The sequence below is a fragment of the Sinocyclocheilus grahami genome, unplaced genomic scaffold (assembly GCF_001515645.1).
Source record: "Sinocyclocheilus grahami isolate Dianchi unplaced genomic scaffold, SAMN03320097.WGS_v1.1 scaffold474.1, whole genome shotgun sequence".
NCBI classification, from domain to species: Eukaryota; Metazoa; Chordata; class Actinopteri; order Cypriniformes; family Cyprinidae; genus Sinocyclocheilus; species Sinocyclocheilus grahami.
The window spans coordinates 390,068-406,039 of NW_015505653.1; the positions used below are offsets into that span (position 1 = coordinate 390,068).

Consider the following 15,972-nt stretch of genomic DNA (forward strand, 5'->3'; position numbering starts at 1 on the left):
GGCACATTTTTCGTCAATGCATATCTTAAAGGGATAGTACACCCAAAAATTAAAATTGGATGTTTATCTGCTTACCCCCAGGGCATCCCAGATGTAGGTGACTGTGTTTCTTCAGTAGAACACAAACGAAGATTTTTAACTCAAACCGTTGCAGTCTGTCAGTCTTATAATGTAAGTGAATGGGAATCATGGCTTTGAGAGTCAAAAAAACATACACAAACAAAACCAAATTAAACCCTGCGGCTCGTGACGATACATTGATATGTAAAGACATGAAACGATCGGTCTGTGCAAGAAACTGAACAGTATTAATATCGGGGTTTTTTTACCTCTGATTCACCTTTGAATGCCCTGGGGGTAAGCAGATAAACATTAAATTTTCATTTTTGGGTGAACTATCCCTTAAAAGGAAATATTTTTTGCATTTTTTTTTAATCTGCCGGCCTGCATTTTAGAGTCAAATCCCTCAATTTTTAAGTGACACATTCAAATAAGAGTAGATCTTTAATTGTAATTGCCATTACCCAGTGTTGTTGCTTTTTTTATTTTCTGGTCTAGGAAACAATACTGTTACCACAAGGAGTAAGACAGAGACACATAACACCCATTTAAAGCTGTTAGTATCCATAATAGGGATATTAAGTCTGTTTTAACTCTGATGTATGCCTTAATGTATGCAAATTTTAATATAGCATGCTAACGTAGTCAACTTTATTGCAAGGACAACCAAAATTGCTGTACAATAAACCTTCTCTATTATTGCAGGATGCCTTATTCTTTGATAATTCTGTGCTTGCTTTTGTCTCTGCAGATCTTAACGTTACACAAAAAATCAAGTCATTCACTTTTCCAATACATACACTCTTAAAAATAAAGGTGCTTCACGATGCCATAGAAGAACCTTTCTGACTAAATGGTTCCATAAAGAACCTTTAACATCTGAAGAACCTTTCTGTTTCACAAAAGGTTCTTTGTGGCGAAAAAAGGTTCTTCAGATTAATAAAAAGGTAAGAAAGAGATGATTCTTTAAAGAACCTTTGACTGAATGGTTCTTTGTGGAACCAAAAATGGTTCTTCTATGGCATCGCTTGAAGAACTGTTTGAAGCACCTTTATTTTTAAGAGTGTAGACAGCTGTGAAATTTAGGTTTTACGTTATAAGGCATTTGTTGTCTTCTCAGGAAATACACTTCTACCTCTAGTTATACAGATATGTTCATCATAGAGCTGTGGTCACAGTGCATGTAACATTTGTTTTACCCTAATAGTAATGCTAAATGTTTCCCTTGGCACAATGACTCAAGGATTATTAATTGCAAGTATTTTTTTTATTTTTTTATCTAATTATCCCTTTCTTATGTGAGTGCTTTTGAGTTTTAGCTTGCTTAGGTTGAATCTGAAATAGCTCCTAGGAAAGACCAGGTTTTGGTTGTGGTGCTTTTTAAAGCTTTTGAATTGCATAGTGTCAATCTCTTGACCGCTTCTATTAGGGATGAAGGACAAAGACAATCCTAACCTATTTAATCTCTGTTTGTGTGTTTAATTAACATTATTTTGAAAAGAAATATATCGATTTGTAACTTGGGGGGTCAGGGTCGGGGGGTGGGGGGTTATGGGATCCAAAGAATGTCACATAAGTGCTGTGATGGCCAGAATATTATGGATTCAAAATACTCTATAACCTATATTTTGGGAAATCATCAAACATCAACTGTACCTCTCTTAGTCTGAATGCTGGTAACCCAAACAATGACACAAGAACACCTCAACATACGTTCATAACAAATGTAGTTATTAGATGGAATTGAATTTTTCTTTTTTAACCGAAGTTATTTGCCTGTTTATATGTCATAATGTAAAGAGCTTCAGTTTGGGTGTGTCTGTTTTCTGTTGCGTTCAGTATATTATTGCCCCGTTTAAAAAAAAAAAGAAAGAAAGTTCATGTTGATTAGTTTTGTTGTTTCAGAGTTTGCTAAATGTACTCTCGACGTTTACATTTTATAATTGTCAAGTATCAGATATTTCAATGTTTGATTTTTCAAAAATGGAGATCTTCCGCTGTAAACAGACATTGAATACAATAAACTGTCATTCTAATTAAATGTTGTTAGTATTGTTCTAGATTCATTTCAGTTTAAGATTTTAGTAAAACTCTATAAAACACGTCAACACAATAGTGTTTTTGTTCAGAAAGTTCAGAAACTTTTAGAGGTTTTTTTTTATTAAAACAAAATGAAACTTCTATATTAAAATGCACATTAAAAAGTATGATTTTTATATTGTACCTGTCTGCACTTATATATGTATTTTTTTAATTATATCAAATGTAACAGACCCCACAGAATTTTGTCACAATTGCAAACTTTTTGTTGAAATATTGTTTAAGAAAACAAAAAAAATGAGCATGAATTTGACCCTATTTGAGATAATATGGCCAACAGTACAGCTATATATATATATATATATATATATATATATATATATATATATATATATATATAACATTTTTGGAATAGTTAGTTCTCAAGTACCCATATCTGGGATTGTTCACTGAAAAATTTATAAAAAAAAATAAAAAAGTTAACCGTGTTCCATATTCTATTAAGAAAGTTGAGCATTTAATGTGGTAATCATGGCTGAATGACTAATTCATCTCTACAAAGCTGTCCAACTGAAAACTAAGAGGAAAATAGATCCAGTTTCTGGACATTTCTCAGTGCTGTCAGAAACCTAGTGTTGTAGCCTATTAAAGACCTTCCACTGAAAATTAAAATACCATACAATGAGCAGTTGTTTGACGCCCTAATTTGACATGAATAAATTACGTATTTTTGCAGTCAAACAATGCTTTGCCATTATTGGTGCTTTAATAACTGTAAACACAGTCAATGTGACTTCAGCTTCTTTGAAGCTCCGCCCGCCGCATCGAGCGCGTGTTCTGATTGGCTAAAGCTCGGTTGTGTTTTTTCATCAGTTTAAACTGAGGTCAGTCAGTGTGGAAAAGCGGTCCCATGGTGGAATGAAAAATGTAGTGAATTAGTTTGTAACAGAAATAAAGCCCTTAAGAAAGCAAGCAAATCGCTAGTGTTAACGGATTTTGTTCATTATAAAAGAGCTCAGGCAATGGTGAGGAGAGAAATTAGAAGAGCAAAGAAAAATTATTGGAGAGAGTTTTGTAATAAAATTGGGGTAGAAATTGAAATTAATGAACTGTGGGGTATGATCAGGAAAATGGGAGGAATTCAGAGGAATACTAGCATTCCGGTGTTAGTTGACAACAGCAATATTGCAGTAACTGATAGTGATAGCTGAAATATTAGTGGAGACATTTGTTAAGGTTCATAGCAATGCGAATATATCAGAGGATATGAGGAAGTATGGAACAGTGTGTGATGGATAATGCTCAGATATTTGTAAAAAAAGAAGCCAGATGCAGGCATACTAGATTCAGATTTCACATTGTATGAGATTAAACAGACTTCTCCGGGTAAAGATGATATTTGTTATGAGATGATTAAACATTTATCGAATGTGTCATTAAATATGATATTAGGACTCTTTAATATGGTTTTGCCTGATGTTGCCTGATGCATGGAAGCACGGGGTTGTGGTGCCGATTTTCTGTGGCAAAAACGCAGGTAATATGTTTTTCGAATAAGAAAATGAATCCTTCTCTGGATATAAAAATGTATGGTCACCAGCTAGAACAAGTTAATGTAGTCAGATTTCTAGGAATGTGGATGGACTCAAAATTTAACTTCAGAATACATATTCACAAGCTGATAGAAAAATGTAAGAAAGGGATAAACATATTAAGATGCTTATCTGGAGTTGAATGGGGGGCTAGGCGTCAATCAATGGAAGGAATATATAAAGCAATAAAAAAGAGCCAACATTGATTATGGTTGTATGGTGTATATTTCTGCAAATAAAACGTGGATTAAAAAGATTAAGAAGATACAAACGCAGGCAATGCGAATTTGTTGTGGAGCATTCAGGTCATCTCCTGTGGTATCATTACAGGTTGAAATGGGAGAACTGCCCCTAGAGTTATGCAGACTTCAGCTGATGATGACATACTGGACTAGCATTAAGGGTCACTCGGAAAGTCACCCAGTCAAGAATACTTTAAGAGAATGTTGGGAGTATGAACGTAAAGAATTTGTATGTTTTGGCTGGATTGTTGGGAAGGAAGCACAGAGAATGGGTCTTGATGAGATTGATATTGCACCATCAGTGGCGAGTCGCCTCCTGCGATACCTCCCTGGTTGTTTCCAATGCCATTTGTTGATTTAAACATTCATAAAGAGATAAAAAGCATCGACATGAACATCCCAATAGTTTCAGTTGTGCAACAATATATAAATCAAACATATTATTCAGTATTGCAGATATACACAGATGGATCTAAAGACCCAGGGACTGGAAGAACAGCAGCTGCAATATATATACCTAAATTCAATATCAAAGTTGCTAGAAGAGTTTCTGATCATGTATCTGTATATACTTCTGAATTATTAGCTATATGTCTTGCACTGCAGTGGGTTGAAGCCTAATACAGTTGTGGTTTGTACAGATTCAATGGCGGCTCTGACAAGTTTACGGAGTGGAAAATGAGAAGCATGACAGGACATATTATATGAAATTCTACACGCTGTAAGTTTCCATACTATATACGGTGAATAAATGTAATTACATTTAATGTAATTTTACAGTAAAATACTGTTAAAAATACAGTTTTTGGAAGTGAAAAAGAAAAAGTCATTGTATAATTTACAGTGAAAAATCTTAAATTGACACTCCCAGAATTCCCTGCATGACACTTCATATATAATGTTTTTTGTTGTTCTTGAAATAACATGTTTCTTCTTCGTTTTTTCTTATCAGTTGTGTAGGGTTTAATCTTACATCTAATGTTGTTAAATTAATGTTTATTGCATTATTTCAGTATCGTGTGTCACCGTGATGGGGTTTAGTATTTTCAATTCAAATCTTAGATGTATCCTTCCTGAATGCTATTGCTCAGTTACTTCCTAATTAAATCTAAATTTAATTACATTTTAACTGTCTATCTAGAGAAGAATCATTAAGTTATTGGGTGCTTTTAGTGACACAGTGAGTAATGTGCCATGGAGGGCGGGGCACACACATGGCAAACTTGTCAGGGTCTGGGTAGAGGATGGAGCAAGGACTCAGTACTGCAGAGAATGGGCTTTATTGATAATAAAAATAAACAAAACAGCAACAAAAACCACCCCGTGGGGGAAAAACAGACTGGCAAGGCAAGGCAAGGCAAGATCCGGACACATCCAGGGAGAGATGAAGACGAACTGTAAACACAAGGAGAATAAATGGAGAGCAAATGAGGAGGGTAACGAGGGACCACATGTGGGGCAAATTAACTAATAATCAGGTAACAAGATGGGAGGGGTCAAGACAATTGACATGAGCACATGGCACACCGAATCAAAGACAAAAAGCCATGTGCTCACACAAAACAAAACACAAGCACATGGCCAGCAAAACAAATCACAAGCCATGTGCTAGAACAAGAGACACGAACACGCAGCTAATGAGAAAACTCATAAGCCGCGTGTTCACACAAGACAACAAGAAAAGCACGCGGCTTAGATTAACAAATCGTCACAGTCCCCTCACCCAATAAATTGGATGCCAGGATGTCTGGCACCAGGCCCCCTGGTTACCATGGCAACCCTGACACCAGATATGTTTACGACCTCATGGAATGTGAGCAGAGAGACCCTCACTGCATTTTCCAGAGCAAGAGGCAAAATGCACAGTAGAAATTGACTTTTCTACTAATTAATTCATAGGAAAACCTTTCTTTGAATGAACAGTGTATCCTTCAGGTCATTGTGTATATTATTGTCATCGTGTATTTGGTTTTTGCGATTGTATACTGTTTTAGGCAGGCTTATGATCGAAACACTCACTATAACTAGTTATGATTAATTATTCATATTTCCCATGAGCTGATTCATTACATCAGTGCATTACAATGGTTCAAAACAGATGTTAGCACTTCAATATGTTGGTTTATTAACATTACATCAGTTAATGAAATACTGTATTTTATTGTGAATTTAAGTTAAATCTGTAAAACCTAAAATTTTTATCACTATAAAACATACCATATTTTTTACGGCGAGGTTCTGGGAATTACAGCTACCGGTATTTTACCGTAAATGTCACAGATTTTTTTTTTTACAGTGCAGAGTATTTATAGGATAAGGCAATTAAGGTTATTGGTTTATTTTCTTTGGGTGCTGGCTCATGTTGGAGTAGAGGGGAACGAGAGAGTTGATCAGCTTGCAAAGAAGACCCTGGAACAACCACAAGTTGAATTCCAACAATAAGTCAAGCTGAAATAAAGAGATTGATATATATAGAAGTTGAAAAGAAATGGCAAAAAAGTTGGGAAAATGAAAGAAAAGGGAGGCATTTATTTAAGATCCAGGAGCGTGTTGCTAAAGAGAGAGCAAGTTATGGAAATAGAAGGAAGGCGGTTATCTTATCTAGATTGAGAATAGGACATGTAGCATTAAATAACAGTTTGCACATAATAGGGAAACATGAAACAGGCAATTGTGATAAATGTGGACTACCAGAAACGGTTGAGCATGTTGTTTTAATATGTATAGCGTATGAAAGGGAAAGACATCAGATGTTCCAAGAACTGGAACTGATGGGAATTAATAGTATATCTCTAAAGACACTATTAGGTTATGGGGTAATGCAATCAAGAATATATGGAGAATTGTTTAAGTATATAAAAAAAGACAAGATTAATGGAAAGAGTTTGAAGTTTTGACTTTTGTTTTCATTTATGTAAAAATTTTATTTTATTTTATTATTATTATTTAATCTGTAACAGTTGAATAATTCATAGCTGAACCGTGTACGTTCCACACTCCAGACCAGTAGGTGGCGGACATGCACTTTTAACGTTGGTTTGCCAATCCGCCAAAAAACTCGAGAGAAGAAGAAGAAGAAGAAGAAGAAGGCGGCAGTGTGGATTGGAAACGCCGAGACGAAACTAATTTACCGAATTCATGGAGATTAACGCGACGCTTGAGCTAACATTACTACATTATTCCTGAGAGTTTAAAGTCCCTATGTCCGTTGAAGACGTCTTTTAATCGGGGCTCCAGCAAAATGAGACTTCGCTCGAGAAATATTTTAAATGAAAACCCGACGACACCGTCCCGTCGCCGTCGAGCCGCTCCGGAGACACCGGGACCGCAGACCCCGCAGGTCCAGACCCAGGTCAGTCTTGCTGTCATGAACACTACATATGAAGAGCAAACACAACTTGTCTGTGTTTGGTGTGATTGAGCATGTGATTCCGTGTTGTGAATGATCTGCACAGGCCTCGTTAGCATGATGCTAACCGATTTAAAGCAAGAAATCCTGTGAGCGGAATTAAACAATTTTGCTATATAAATTTTAATAAAAATATCATTAATCATCATGAAATATATATTGTTGTTCATATGAATAATAATAATTTGTAATGAATGTATTTCTGGTAAGTGTCGTAATGCTGCCTCAGCTGTTTATGGGCGGGTCCAATTCTCGCCGTGTGGCCAATAAGATTTAGTGTTTTTGAATGGCATTTGTGAAGCCAATCAGCTTCTCTGTGTATTGTCGCTGAAGAAGCACATGGATCTTGTAGTTATTATTGTTTATTGTTTATTAAAGCACAAAGGAAATTAATTAAGATATTCTTTGTAAGATATCCGAAAGTAGGCGTTTATTTGAACGTTTTTTTTTATTGCACTTATTTATATAAAAATACTGTTTAATTTCTTTGGTTTAGTAACTGCCTGAAACCAGTCTGTGACTTGTGTAAGAATCATTTGAGTGTACAAAATATTTTAATAGAATGTCCAATTTTAAATGATATTAGACAACGATATTATTTAGAAAATATACTAAAAGTATTTTTTTTTTAAGTCTCTCCTGGAAGAATTTTAGAATTATTATCACTGATTAAACTGAAAGATTGTATATGATTTTTATCAGTACTATTGTTGTTTCTTGTATAATGATTGTTTCTTAAGAAAATGTTATATGATTGTAATTGATGTATTGAAATTATATTACATGTTAATGTTTTGCGATGAATATAGCCATTGTTGCTGAAATGGCGTTAAAACATGAATAAATAAATTATTAACTGCCTGGCTTCTTTGCCCTTGCTTTAGGATGAAGTAAAAGTTCTTCAAGACTGCTTGAATCTGGATGCTGATGAAGTCCCAACAGTAGCCAAACGTCCACGAAGGAGGAGGAAACTGTTATCAACTGTTGACAATAAAGGTACATTATTTAATTTGACAAACATTATGTAAGAGTCTATTAAAGGGTTAGTTCACCCAAAAATGAAAATTAGGCTGCATTTAACTCACCTCCGAGGCATCCTAGGTGTATATGACTTTCTTCTTTCAGACGAATCCAGTCAGAGTTATATAAAAAATTGTCTTTGATCTTTCAAGCTCTATCGTTGAACTCAGCGGGTGTTGCATTGCTTCAGTCCAAAAGAAGTTAAATAAAAAGCGCCCATCCATTTAAAAAAAAAAGTGTCTCACACGGCTCCGGGGGGTGAACAAAGGCCTTCTGTAGCGAATCGATGCATTTTTGTAAGAAAAATATCCATATTCAAAACGTAATAATCAGTTGAATCTAGCTTGCGCTTATTGTTGTACACTGGAAGCAGCTCCAGGCGGATGATGTATGAGGTCAGCGTTGCGCATGCGCCGGTGAGTCTCGTGAAAACCAACGTTTGTTAACAGGATCAAAGGAAGCAAAGGTTCCTTACTTTAGCAAATGAAAACCAGTCTCCTCTTGGCTTCTATCGAAATCCTCTGACATTCTTCTTTACAAATCCTCGTTTTGTACTTCTAATTCTTGACCGTTGTTTTGTTTTGGTCTCTCTCCTGCGCTTCCGCGTTAGTCACTTCTGAGCGGCGCATGCGCAACGCTGACCTCATACATCATCCACCTGGAGCTGCTTCCAGTGTACAACAATGAGCGCAAGCTAGATTCAACTGATTATTACGTTTTGAATATGGATATTTTTCTTACAAAAACGCATAGATTCGCTACAGAAGGCCTTTGTTCACCCCCCGGAGCCGTGTGAGACACTTTTTATTTTTTTATGGATGGGTGCTTTTTTATTGAACTACTTTTGGACTGAAGCAATGCAACACCCGCTGACTGCAATGATAGAGCTTGAAAGATCAAAGACCATTTTTAATATAACGCCGACTGGATTCGTCCGAAAAAGAAGAAAGTCATATACACCTAGGATGTATCGGAGGTGAGTAAAACGCAGCCTAATTTTCATTAATGGGTGAACCAACCATTTAATGATGATATGGTATTTAAAAGGTATCATACTCACCATTGTGTTTTTAGAGTCAGATTTCAAGACCCCAGTCCGTCACCTTCGGGAAAGACATTCCTCATTGAATCCTGCTGCTCGAAGCCTCTACTCTCCTACAGTGCACTTTCTCACACCCCCAAGCGACAGTCAGTGCATTTATTCATTTATTTACTTGTATGTGTGTGTGTGTGTGTATATATATAATTCCAAAAAAGTTGGGACACTGTACAAATTGTGAGTAAAAAAGTAATGGAATAATTTACAAATCCCATAAACTTATTGTACAGTGTCCCAACTTTTTTGGAATCGGGTTTGTATGTATGTATGTTTTTTGTTTGATAATTTATTCCATTTGAGATAGTTTAGCTTAAAGTTTTTGCCAACATATTAGCAATTATTAGTAGGGGTTCGCCAATATGCCCATCCCTAAACTAACATTAGCTCAATTTGGCACAGACCTTCAGAATGTTGTGAATCTGTGTGCCATATCTTTTCTGATCTGACTTAATTCCCGATATTCCTTAATCCGTAATTCCCGAAAGATCATCGGGACAGATGATGGAATGTATCATTTGCACGTGCTTTTGAGTCTTAACATTTTAAACATTCAAGTGCTCAATTCAGTACTTGCACACTCTCTGTGAAACCCCTTTCTGTGAGCTCACACCCAAAGCGCGCGCACATAGAGCCGCATCTGAGAGCGCATGACTACATAATGAAGTTGTGTTGCGCCTTATCGCGTATTAACGGCTTTAATTTTTTATTTTATTAATTAAAACTTTTTAATAAAAAATTGTCAATGCCCGTCTTGATGAGTATTCACGTAAACAGTCGATTTATACTAATCACTGCCGGTATATAGGCTATTAAGTGAATGTAAACAGTTGAGAAACAAAACTTACGTGTAACAGTTAGATCCACGCATGAGGTCTTAAAGAGACCGCAACCTAAATAAACCTGCTGCTGTCTGTCATTAATGGTTATTTATACATTGAAGACTAACAGGTGTTATTTTAAAGTTAAAACAGAATATTCAGTTTCTGTGGTATTTTTGTACCTGAATATTACTGTTATACCTACCTGAAAAACTTAAAGCACAGTTCATTTTAGTTGTCTAGTTATTGTATTTGTTTGTGCAATTGCTTGTCATTTATCTATTCTTATTTTATTACTGACTGCTTACTTTCTTACTTTTTTTTTTTTAGTTAAAATAAATTAATTTCAGAGTTTGAAATCAAAGTTCTTTTTAAGAATTTTCCTCGCAATATAAATATGAATCAACAACATTATAAATTGAAAAACACATACACCGGGTGATGAAACGTTTAGGTTGGATGATTGTAGTTTAAAAATGTCAAAAACAAAAAATGTCAAATGAAAAAAATCCCCCAATAAGAGCCACCTAAAGGGGGAATTCCCCCATTTTTCAAAATGTGTGTGTGTATATATATATATATATATATATATATATGTATGTCTTATCACTAGCAAAGCCTATCAAGTAACCAAGGATAAACTGCTAGATGTTAAAACATGCTAACAATATGCTAATAGGGTTTATGCTGTTACTGATTTTAGATTTCATGTGCTTATGTAACAGCTGTTGTTTATTTCGTAGGTGAGCAGCCAAACTCAAGTCCCATGTTCAGTCCCGAACACTGTGTGTTCAGTTACAGTGCTGCCAGCCCTCTTTCAGAGGATGAAGAGAATGAAGAAGTGTTTAGCCCGTGAGTCGCTTCTACAAATGATTTCATTTTGTGCTCTTCAGCCTGATTGAGGAGGTTTAATTTGAAATCTTTCTGATTTGTCCCTTAGTTTCAGGTTTATTAAGAACATTCCAAATCGTTCACAACAGTCCAGGCCTGTCTCAGCAGTGCGGGACATTCCACCAAAGACGAGGAGCACACCTGCTGCTACCCTGGTGCTTGATTTGGTAAGTTACCTTCCAAAAAGCCAGCTCAAAAGAAATACCTTGGTCAGAATGTGACTAAACTGATTGAATTTGCATGCATTATGGTGATTGGAAATGAATGGCAGGGTCATTAAATCAGAAGGGCCTTTAATGCTGCCCCATTGAGAGATGCTTTAACAGTCATGTAAGTGACGTTGACTAGAGGACCACTGTTCTCACTGATTAGATTGAGGTTAAGAGGTGACTGGTTTGTGATTCTTTGGATTTAATTTCTGTACTATTCTAGGATGAAACCCTCGTCTTCAGTTCACTCAATGTGATCCATGATGCAGAATACACCTTCAATACCCACTTTCAAGATCACAAGTACAAGGTTGGTAAAACTAGTAGTTAATGTTCAAAATTAAACATGCTGGGAAAAAAATTGTTCCAAGATGAGTTTGTTTCTTCATGGGAACAGATTTGGGGAAATGTAGCATTACATCACTTGATCACCAATGGATTCTCTTACAGTGAATGGGTGCCGTCAGAATGAGAGTCCAAACAGCTGATAAAAACATCACAATAATCCACACGACTTCAGTCCATCAATGAACATCTTGTGTCACGAAAAGCTGCATGTTTATAAGAAACAAATCCATCATTAACGTGTTTTAACAGTAAATCGTCACTTCTTGCTTGTCCATAATCCATAATATTGCTTTCACCAGTGGAAAAAGTCCATCCCCTGTTGTTCTTTCACATCAAAGTCCACCCACGTTTGTTTAGAACTGGACTGTTTTCACTTGTATATGGTGCATATTTCTCTCCTGATTCAGGTGAGACTTTTTCACTGGAGGAAGCAATATTATGGATAGAGAACTGATATTTTAGCTGGAAGCAACGGTTTGAAGTTAAAAACATTCTAATGATGGATTTGTTTCCTACAAACACGCCGATTTTCACTTCAGAAGACGTTCACTGATGGACTGGAGTGGTGTGGATTACTTGTGAATTATTATGATGTTTTTATCAGCTGTTTGGACTTTCATTCTGACGGCACCCATTCACTGCAGTGGATCCATTGGTGAGCAAGTGATGAAATGCTACATTTCTCCAAATCTGTTCCCATAAAGAAACAAACTCATCTACATCATCTACATCTTGGATGTTCTGAGGGTGAATAAACTTTAAGCAAATGTTCATTTTTGTATGAAATATTCCTTTAAGCTTCGCATACATGTATTTGTTGGAATAGTGGTTAACGTCCTGCAGCTGTCATGGAAAAGGTTTGCAGTTGTGTTGCTTTTGTGATTCATCAAACATCTTTTCACAGGTCTATGTGATCCTCAGACCATATGTCAAAGAGTTTCTACAAGCCATGACCAAACATTTTGAGGTAAACATTGTGAACATTACACTAAAACATTAAATGCCTGTTTGCACCAAGATGAATATTTGATACGCTACGCATTTAAATTGGATTGAACAGCTGTTAAAGTGCACTGAGCGAATTTTGCCAAACAATGTTGATATTTGAAAGCACCAAAACAAACACGCCCATACCCCAACAGGACCTCGCCCCTATTTTGATAACTCCGCCCCAAACGTACGTACACAACCCTAGCAGTGACGATGGCTGAATCTGCTATGCCTGCCGGCCACAGCATATTCAATCAAAAGCCAACACAGATTAGTTGTGTGAAACAAAGCAAAATCAACATAACTCACCTATCAAGAAGAAACAAAGCAACCTCGGCGTCCAATTCCAGGCGTTCCCACTCCTTGAGTTCTCTCCACTGCTGGAAAGCTGCTCCAATATTTATGCGGGTCCTACCTCTTGCCTGATTGTAACGCTTCTTTTTTTTAAATGTTTTTAAAAACAAATTTTCCCTCCTTTTTAAATTTTTTATTTTTTTTTAATCTGCCATCTATAGCCGATCAGCTAATATCCGTCCTGTGCACTCACATCTCCCTATCATTACTAGACTCGCCCCTTACTGCTGTTTGGCAGCGAGTGTGTTTTGGGACTCGGTCCGACACTGTGGTCAAAAGCATTTTTCAAATATTGCTTCATGCACCTTTAATGTGTCTGACATGGACGTTTGCATGCCATCAGTGCAACAGATTCAAATGCATCAATGCTACCAATAAGATTTGGGCTTTTGGTCACATGCCTAGAGCTGCTTTTGTTATATAAAGCATAAAATAGTGTTATTTGAACACCACGTCAAATACAGAACTCTGAATGGCTATTTGAAAACATGTAAATGACTAAATTTCTTAGGGGTTTCCGCTTTTACATAAGTGCCACCTATTGTCAGCAAAATGATTTTTGCATTTTCATTCACGCTGGGAAAATGGTATGCGAAAACCAGAACGAATTTTTGTGCTGAACATTTGTGTTGGTGTGAACAGGCCTTAATTTTTGCCAGTGAATAAATCTGTTCTGATTTTTTTTTTTTTTTATTACAGATGTTTGTTTACACCTCTGCAAAAAAGGAATATGCAGAAAAGATTGTAGATATATTGGACCCTAATAAAAAGCTCTTTAGGTGAGACATATGTTGAATGTCATGTACCCTAAATCTCAGCTGGGCATCTGCAAATCTCATAACATTTTTATTAACCTGAGAGCCAAACGATGGTCTAACTCAGCGGTGGCGAACTCCAGTCCTGGAGAGCCGCAGCCCTGCAGAGTACAGCTCCAACCCTAATTAAAACTCACCTGCCTGTAGCTTTCTAGTAACCCTTCAGACCTTGATTAGCTTGTTCAGGTGTGATTGATTAGGGTTGAAGCAAAACTCTGCAGGGCTGCGGCTCTCCAGGACCGACGTTCGCCACCCCTGGTCTAACTCAATGGTTCCCAACCCTGGTCCTGGAGGCACCCCAACACTGCACATTTTGCATGTCTTTTTTCTCTGACGCACCAGTTTCAGATCTTGGGAGTTTCTACTAATGAGCTGATGACCTGAATCAGGTGTGATTGATTAAGGAGACATACAAAACGTGCAGTGTTGGGGTGCCTCCAGGACCAGGGTTGGGAACCACTGGTCTAACTGACTACTGATAATTACATCATCTGATCAAAAATGTCACACGTCTTTCAGGGTTCTTCTAGTTAACTAAAATTAAAACCATAAAAAAAAAATTGTTACTTGAAATAAAATATTTTATTTCAGCTAGTTGCCAAGGCACCATTTCTCATTTTAATTTAGTGTAACTAAAATGTGCTCAAATAAAACTGTTTAAGCTCCCAATAATAAGGAAGTATTGGGAGCTATCTATTTTTACTTTGTTTACAGGTCACAAACTTGGCTTTGAAGGAAGTATGAAAATGTAATTCAGTGGCGTTCTTGTTTTAAAGGCACCGTTTGTATCAGGACGATTGCGCCTGTGTGCTTGGCCACTACATTAAAGACTTGACTGTTCTGGAGAGAGACCTGTCAAAGACGGTCATCCTGGACAACGCCCCCCACACCTTCCCATATCACGTATGCTTGTCCTTACCTTTTCTATGTAAAAGGGTTTGTCAAACATCAAGTCTAACCAGTATATCAGTGACATGTTCTTATTGGATCTGTGTTTGTTCTTTCTAGCTGATGAATATGATTCCCATAAAGAGCTGGGTCGGAGATCAAGAGGACTGTGAGCTGCAAAAGCTCATTCCATACATGGAGAAACTAGTGCATGCAGTGAGTGTTTTTAGCCATTAACATCAGTCTATATATATATATATATATATATATATGTTCACTTAAAAAAAACAGGTGCATTAGCTCAGATCAAAGAGACTTGCAACCAATCAGTTCCAAAAACAACATACAAAACCTGTGCTAGTTGAAATATAGCAATATAATGTGAGATTTATAAGCAATTTTTGTAGGCAGGTTGGAAACACCAAATTAGGTAAATGATTTTCAGCAAAGCACAAGGGTTAAATCTGTTCAAAATTAGTTCAATCTGTGTAATAATTCATTTGAGTTAAATCACGTCCCAGGTTAAACTTAAATTTAAAATAGGGAACAAATCAGTATAACATGGTCACAATTTAACTGAAATGAAGGAAAGAATTTAATAGGTTTTGGGAATCAATTTTTAATTTCTGAACACAATATCTAGTGACTTATCCCTAAAGGGTATATATTAGGCTATTTTCTAAGTGTACATACCTTTTGCAAGAGTTCCTAATGATAGCTTTTGCACCTTTTTTCATTAGTGTTTGGCACTTTTTTTTCTGTTCTCAAACCCCAAAGCTCAGCACTGACCCGTAGTTTTTAAAAAGAATCTCAATTTATAAAGTTTTTGACACGATTCATGTTTCAGTTGGCTGACTAAAGGTTAAAATGACTGGGAGCTTTGGATCCAGGTATGCAAACACCTGAGGATCATTTGAATCATACACAGAAACTGAGACATGAGAAATTATGATAAGCAGACTCCATGATTATGGTACAGCCAGTGTTGGGGGTAACTCATTACAAGTAACGCGAGTTACGTAATCAGATTACTTTTTTCAAGTAACTAGTAAAGTAACGCATTACTTTTTAATTTACAAGAGAATATCTGAGTTACTTTTTCAAATAAGTAACGCAAGTTACTTTTTTTTCCAATTTATTGACTGACAGCTTCCTGTCCCCATGATGAGAGAAATCAGATGTTACTGTAGTTCTGAA

At 36.4% G+C, this 15,972-nt stretch overlaps 1 protein-coding gene across 1 annotated transcript; it reads left to right on the plus strand.

Moving 5' to 3' along the window:
• Positions 1-6,953: 6,953 nt before the first annotated feature.
• ctdspl3 (CTD (carboxy-terminal domain, RNA polymerase II, polypeptide A) small phosphatase like 3) lies at positions 6,954-15,012 on the plus strand. Its single transcript, XM_016235812.1, has 10 exons — positions 6,954-7,286; positions 8,228-8,339; positions 9,438-9,551; positions 11,024-11,132; positions 11,221-11,338; positions 11,604-11,690; positions 12,633-12,695; positions 13,772-13,851; positions 14,664-14,790; positions 14,896-15,012. Exons 1-10 carry the CDS (start codon positions 7,176-7,178, stop codon positions 15,010-15,012), a joined length of 1,038 nt encoding a protein of 345 aa, XP_016091298.1. The 5' UTR covers positions 6,954-7,175.
• Positions 15,013-15,972: the final 960 nt, after the last annotated feature.

Coding starts and splice junctions, on each gene's coding strand:
- ctdspl3 (XM_016235812.1), top strand. CDS start 7,176: ATGAGACTTCGCTCGAGAAATATTTTAAATGAAAACCCGACGACACCG. Junction 7,287..8,227: donor CCCCGCAGGTCCAGACCCAG/GTCAGTCTTGCT, acceptor CCCTTGCTTTAG/GATGAAGTAAAAGTTCTTCA. Junction 14,791..14,895: donor CCCACACCTTCCCATATCAC/GTATGCTTGTCC, acceptor TGTTCTTTCTAG/CTGATGAATATGATTCCCAT.